Source organism: Grammomys surdaster, unplaced genomic scaffold, assembly GCF_004785775.1.
Source record: "Grammomys surdaster isolate TR1022 unplaced genomic scaffold, NIH_TR_1.0 138854, whole genome shotgun sequence".
Lineage (NCBI taxonomy): Eukaryota > Metazoa > Chordata > Mammalia > Rodentia > Muridae > Grammomys > Grammomys surdaster.
Window position 1 is genome coordinate 26,860 of NW_021622515.1, and position 6,791 is coordinate 33,650.

The 6,791-nt window shown below is 44.1% G+C and overlaps 1 protein-coding gene across 1 annotated transcript; it reads left to right on the forward strand.

The window, feature by feature from the left end:
* Window positions 1–101: 101 nt before the first annotated feature.
* LOC114615742 (integrin beta-1-binding protein 2) lies at window positions 102–4,052 on the forward strand. The gene is made up of 9 exons (XM_028761388.1): window positions 102–138; window positions 231–511; window positions 2,190–2,284; window positions 2,387–2,445; window positions 2,553–2,623; window positions 2,713–2,812; window positions 3,070–3,183; window positions 3,427–3,489; window positions 3,708–4,052. The coding sequence occupies exons 3-9, from the start codon at window positions 2,197–2,199 to the stop codon at window positions 3,939–3,941; spliced, it is 729 nt and encodes a 242-aa protein (XP_028617221.1). The 5' UTR covers window positions 102–138; window positions 231–511; window positions 2,190–2,196; the 3' UTR covers window positions 3,942–4,052.
* The last annotated feature ends 2,739 nt before the right edge of the window (window positions 4,053–6,791 follow it).

The following is a 6,791-nucleotide window of genomic DNA, read 5'->3' on the forward strand; positions in this document are numbered from 1 at the left end:
GCCATTAACATGAACCTGGGGAAAATGTGAGGGGATGGTATTTGTCATGGTTACCTTTCTTCCTTGATCATTCTGCTGGTATCTACAGATTCCTGTCGCTATCACCCTGGGGTCCCAATCTTTCATGATGTACTTAAGGTGAGGAATAGGTGATGGGGGCTTAGCAAGAGCATTTTCCCCAAGGAAATACACCCAGAAAATCCAAGCTGATCAGGGTCTCTTGTTATCAGGGTTGGTCCTGCTGCCGAAAGCGAACTGTAGATTTCTCTGAGTTCTTAAACATCAAGGTAAACCCTTTACTTCCTTGGATTCAGCTCCCTATAGAAGAGTGCTACTTCTAACCCTTATCTCCTTATCTGTACTAGGGCTGTACTGTGGGACCACACTGTGCTGAGAAGCTTCCTGAGGTCCCTCCTCAGCCTGAGGGCCCTGCCACAAGTTCACTTCAGGAGCAAAAAGCTCTGAATACAATTCCAAAGTCAGCAGAGACCTTGCTCCGAGAAAGGCCTAAGTAAAGAGACCTGCGGGCTTTTGTCTACATCCATGTAGCTTCCTAGGAATTAATGGCTCACTGGGGTTTGAAAACTAGGGGCTAGGGATGTGAAGGAGGGTCATGTGTTAACTTGATAATGCATCTTTTGTTGGGGAAATTTGTTTCTAGAAAAGTCCTTTGCTATAAGACTGTAAGGAGGGTGGGATAGATGGTTTTACTCTAGGGACTAGAGAGCCCCTCAGATACATGCTTAGTATATAGCAGAGTAGTGTTTGGTTTTGTTGAGAAATAGGCTGTCAGCTCAGTATTGAACCCAAATCGTCTTGCCTTAACTTCCTGAATGCTGAGATTACAGGTGGGCACTACCACACTTACTTGAGAATGAGGTGATATTTTTGTTGTATATTTTCAGTTTCTAATGATCATTATTTAGTATAGAAAATAGTGGGTTTCATTATCACATTTTCATGTGTATCATTGTACCTTACTCACGCCGCCACCAACACACCTATATCAATCTCTTAGTTTTTGGAAGAACTTTAAGAAATCTTACAGCTATGTGTTTTGTTGGCTCCTTGTAATCCCAGTATTCAAGAATGCTGAATCAGTAAGATTGCTGTGGCTATTGGGCTGGCCTGGGCTACAGAAAATAAAAAAGAAAATGTTGGTTCGTGCCTATACATTTCAACACTTAGGAGGCAGAGGCAGCAGGATTACCACTTGTCTGACGCTATTCAATTCTATACAGTGAGTTCCACGTCAGCCATGATTACCAAGTGATACCCTGTCTCAAAACAACAAAAGAGCCAGTAGTAGTAGATAGCTCAACAGAAAAAGGTGTTTCCTACATAATCCTGTTGAGTTGAGTTTGATCTGTGAAACCTACATCAAGACTGAAAGAGAGAACTGACTCTACAAAGTTGTCCTCTGACCTCTACACATGTGCTGAAGTATGCATGTCCCTACACTAAACTAATAATAAAAAATCAAAAGCTCAATATTCTATTTGAATTTCTTTTTGAGACAGTAGCCCTCACTGGCTAGGAACTCACTGAGATCTCATCCTTTGTTTTTACTTTTGGCTGTATGGTTACAGGTGGTTGTGACCCACCTGATGTAGGTACTGGGAACTGAATCCAGGTCTTCTCCCTACCCCGCACCCTGGCACTCCCTTAAAAGCACCTTTCAGGGCATGGTAGAGCGCCCTTTTAATCCCAGAAGTCAGGAGGCAGAGACAGGTGGATCTCTGAGTTTGAGGCCAGCTCCGATTTCCAGAGTTAAGTTCCAGAACAGCCAGGGTTAAACGGAGAAACCCTGTCTCAAAACAAAAACATAAAAAGCTACATCTTATGTCACAGAAAGGAAGTAATATTAGCAAGGCAGGAGGCTCCAGAGAACAATACAAGCGAAGCATTATTAGGTCCACAGTCAAACAGGAAGAGAAAGTGATACAGTTCTGCAGAGAAATGCGGAAGATTGGAAGCAACCAGCCAGAAAGGAAGCCCTGGGCACTTTCACAGGGTTTTAGAATATGAATGTCCACAGAGTTGAAAATTTCCAATGGAGTTGCTACCTGACTTCTCTGACCCTGCTCACTTTCACCAAACTGACTTGACTTTATTCTCCTGGGTTGGGGTGCTGGAGCTGCTCATTCTGATGAATGAATCAGAACTAAATGCCTGCTTATAACCTGTAGGTCTGAGATGCCTCCCAAACTCCTACCACTTCTTATATCTCAAGCCCTGGGAGTGGCTTTGGAACAGAAGGAACTAGACCAGGAACCTGGAGCAGGTAGGTAGGTCTTTCATAGGACAGGTCTCAAAGACTGCAATTTCATGTAAATACCAGTAGGGTGGGGGAAATAGACAGTTCTTGACTGTTTCCTTTGCCCAGGACTTGACAATAGTCTGATCTGGACTGGTTCCAGCTGCCAGAACCCAGGATGTGATGCTGTGAGTGAGAGTTTTGGGGGGCTCAAGCATGTGGCTGAGAGATACTGGAGGGATGCCCGAGTATAGGCAAGAATTTGAATAACCTGATTCTCCTTCGGCCTTGTTAGGTTTACCAAGGTCCTGAGAGTGATGCTACTCCATGTACCTATCACCCAGGGGCACCTCGGTTTCATGAGGGGTAAGAGAAGGGGCTGGGCAGGCGTCTCCATATGGATAAGAGTAAGGGGCTTGGGGGTAAAATTCAAACAAATTATATTCCTCCCTCAGGATGAAGTCTTGGAGCTGTTGTGGTATCCAGACTCTGGATTTTGGGGCATTCCTGGCACAGCCAGGATGTAGAGTTGGTAGACATGATTGGGCAAAGCAGGTAAGCCCCATCCTTCCTAAACACTTGGCTAGGACCCAGTTACAGAGATAAGCTCTCCTCCCAGTTAGCTCATGGCTGGCCTCCCTAACTTCTTTGATACAAATCAAGTAAGATTCTGCTCTTTATCCCTCCATAGCCCAGAGTCTAGGCCATATGAAATAGTTGATCTTTCTGAGTTTTCTTATGTCTTTATACCCCGGGGAGACTCCTCTTGGGTTAGGAGTTGATTTTACCATCCTTATTTCACTTCTCTTTAGCTGCCAGCATCTTGCCGCCATGATTGGCACCAGACAGATTCCTTGGTAGTGCTGACGGTCTATGGCCAGATTCCACTTCCTGCATTCAACTGGGTGAAGGCCAGTCAAACTGAGGTGAGGAACAATCTGTGGCAGGATAGGAGCCTAGTGAACAACTCTGGTGGTAGTGCAATCTTACAGGGAGAAATGCTGACTGCTGTCACTCTTGAGGTTCCACAGTCCCCAGAGGGGAATGGAAAGTTATTGTATCAGGGTTGTCTGGCTGGCCTGTGGATCTCCCCTCTGACCTGCTTCTGTACTAATGACTCTTTCTGACCTTCTGGGATTACTACTACCCTTACAATTCTTTTCCCTCAGCTTCATGTCCACATTGTCTTTGATGGTAATCGTGTGTTCCAAGCACAGATGAAGCTCTGGGGGGTAAGTGAAGAGAAGTGGGCTAAAAGGAGGGCCAGACTGAGTGGATAGGGGGATGCTGAAAGATAGAGGGTTTCTCTTTAACTGATTTGGTTTTTCCTCCTTCCTTCCTCCCCACTGCCCTCATCTGTCTTCCCCTTTCTTTTTCTGTTTGTATTCATCGCCACTCCAATCCCAAGCCTGTGATTCCTTCATTCTTTCTGTCTTTCCCTCGTCCTCAGGTCATAAACGTGGAGCAGAGCTCTGTCTCTTTGATGCCATCACGGGTTGAAATCTCCCTGGTCAAGGCTGACCCAGGATCCTGGGCCCAGCTGGAGCACCCTGATTCACTAGCTGAGAAGGCTAGGGCAGGGGTTTTACTAGAGATGGATGAGGAAGAATCTGAGGATTCAGATGATGACCTGAGCTGGACAGAGGAGGAAGATGAAGAGGAGGAAGAAGCTATGGGGGAATAGTAATAGCAGACAGTTGAGTTTCTAGGTAGGCCCTCAGTGACCGCCTTAGACTCTCAGAGACCAGGATATGGTTGACTATGTGGTGCCACTGAGCAGCAGGAGGCTAAAGGAGGAGAGAACAAAATGTCCAAACTGTGCTGCTGCTCCCCTAATAAACCTTTTATTCTGCAGTCTCACCTAAGTCTCATCTCTCTCCTCATCATGGAAGAGTGGATTCAACCCCTCCCCACCCCCTCGTGGCTGTGTATTTGACACATGTGTGAAAGCAAGCACATGCATGTTCTCATAACCACCAGGCACTCACTGAGCATTTCCTTTGCATCCAGTTCCATGTTCCATGGTTTACAGATAGCTGAGAAACAGGGGCTTGTTCATTTTTCTCCAGAAAAAGATCTGAGCTGGGTGTGGTACATGCCTGTAATCCTACCACTTAGGAGATGAATCAGATTGTCAGGAGTTCTAGGTCATCCTCACCTACATAGTGAATTGGAGGCCAGCCTCGGCTACATGAAACCTTGTCTTACAACCCTCCCTCTGAATAAAAGGAACAAAAAGAAAAAGAAATGCCATTCTAAGCTGGGTCTAATGGCTCACACACCTGTCCGTAATCCCAGCACTGAGGTGGAAAGATTCCCATGAATTTGAGGCCACCCTGGACTAGGTTGATCTCAAACAAAGACATTCTAGCTAGGTGTGTTCTAGCTTGTTCCTATAGTTCTAGCAATCAGGAGGCTAAAGCAGGAGGGATTGCAAGTTCAAGATCAGTCTATGCCACATTGATAGTCCAGGCTAGCCTGGATGACATCATGAGATTCTTGGTGATCATAGTGCTTTTACTATTGCTTACCCCACTACATATCAGAGTGTGAGTGTATGTGTAAGGGAGAAGATAAAAAAGTTAGTGGGATGTGGCTAGACTAAAAGAAAGTCCTAAAAGTATGACTCTGGCTTCCCTCACACTTAGCATCTTCTTGCCTCAGCTTCCTCACTGCTGCAATTATAGGTGCAAGTCCTCATGCTCAAACCCAGATAGTAGGGGGTACTTTTGTTTGTTTGTTGTTTTGTATTGCTGGGGATACTTAAACCCATGTGATGTGCAGGTATTCTATCACTAAGCCACAATCCCTTCTAAAAGGGAACTTTAAAAACACAGTATGGGGGCTAAGTGTGTGCTGTGTTTGCAAAGGAGCCAAGTTTGATTCCTAGTGCCCACATCTGTGTCTCACAGCCATCTATGACACCAGTTCCCGGAATGTCCAACTCACGTGGCCTCTGTGGGCACTCACATCCACATACCTACACACAGACACATAATTTTTTTAAAAATCTTTAAAAAAAAAACCCCACACAATTGAATACTGGAAAAGGTTACCAAAAAAAAAATCTCAAAAATAAATAAATGGTTAGCTAACTGTATCTGCAGATTCTGCATACATGGATTCAACAATTGTGAGTTGAAAATAGAAAGAAAAATTTGTTCTGAGTGGTTATAGATTTTCTTGTGTTCCTTAAATAATAGGGTAGAAATCACTTATGAAGCATTTACTTAGTACTATAGTCTAGAGATGAATAGTTATAGGAGAATATGCAGTGGTCATGTGCAAATTCTCTGCCTTTTTATATAAAGGATTGAGCTTCTTGCAAGCTTGGTAAAGGCAGGAGGATCCTGGATGGACCTCCTTCCCTCCTAGTGGTATTAAAGGACAAGGAATGACTGTAGAGACCTTTCTATTTGATTTATTTTATTTTATTTTATTTTGTTTGTTTGTTTTGTGATTGAGGCTTGGGACAACCTGGAACTCATTAGATATAGCTCAGGTTGGCCTCAAACTTGGAATAATCTTCCTACCTAAGTTCTTGAATATTGGGGTGACAGGCATGAGCCACCATACCCAACTGAAAATATAGACTTGTAATTTATTTTAAGTCTTCTTCAGCAGAATGATCAATAATCTAAGGAAATCAAATTCCAAGAAGGAGGACTAGAAACATGGTTCAAGGCAGTTGCTACATAGGACAGGTGGCATTCCCCAGAACCTGTGATAGAGAAACAAATCACAGAAGTTGTCCTTGGGTCTCCCACATGTGCTATTTTGTAGGAGAGCCTTTGTGTGTGTGCACATGCACATACACACAGAGAGAGACACAGTATAATACTCATACACATAATAATATTCCAAGAAATACCCAGCAAGGAAGCCCTTCAAACCTCAAGGAATGTAAGTTTTTTCCTTTCTTCCTGATCCATCTCTCTCCCACCCAACTTATTCTCTCCTCTGTCTCCTCCCTCTCTTCCTCTCTCTAGGATCTCATTATGTAGCCCTAACTGGCCTGGAACTCACTATATAGACCAAGTGAGCTTTGAACTTGTGGAAATGCTGTTGCCAGCACAGCTGCATCAAGCTCTTTAGTTGGTATCTTTTCAGTTCTATTGAGGGAAGCTAGGAAATGATTGGGAACTTTGGGTAAAATGAACTGTGGGCAGTAGCACACATGAAGATTTGGAGGCTTGAGGGGAATTTAGAGGAGAGCAGGGTATGTCACCAAGGGTGTGAGTACCACCCACAAAGAAGTTTGAGCCAAGGGAGAGGGACTTCCTGGGTTTGTAGGATACACATAAATTCCCATTGCTCCCATTCTGCAGATTCTAGGGCAAATAAAGTTTCTTCTTTGAACTAAAGCCTCGAGAGTACTGTCTCTTTCCTCCTCCCTCCCTCCTTTCTTCCTTTCCTCCTTTTCTCCTCTCTCTCTCTCTCTCTCTCTCTCTCATTCTTTCCTCCTTTCCCTTCCTTCCTTTCTTTCTTTTCTTTTCTTTTCTTTTCTTTTCTTTTCTTTTCTTTTCTTTTCTTT

Bases quoted from the DNA above. Each gene is read 5' to 3' on its own strand.
- LOC114615742 (XM_028761388.1), top strand. From the start codon at position 2,197: ATGCCTCCCAAACTCCTACCACTTCTTATATCTCAAGCCCTGGGAGTG. The intron at 2,813-3,069 runs GTAAGCCCCATC...ACTTCTCTTTAG, and splicing joins GACATGATTGGGCAAAGCAG to CTGCCAGCATCTTGCCGCCA. The intron at 3,184-3,426 runs GTGAGGAACAAT...CTTTTCCCTCAG, and splicing joins TGAAGGCCAGTCAAACTGAG to CTTCATGTCCACATTGTCTT.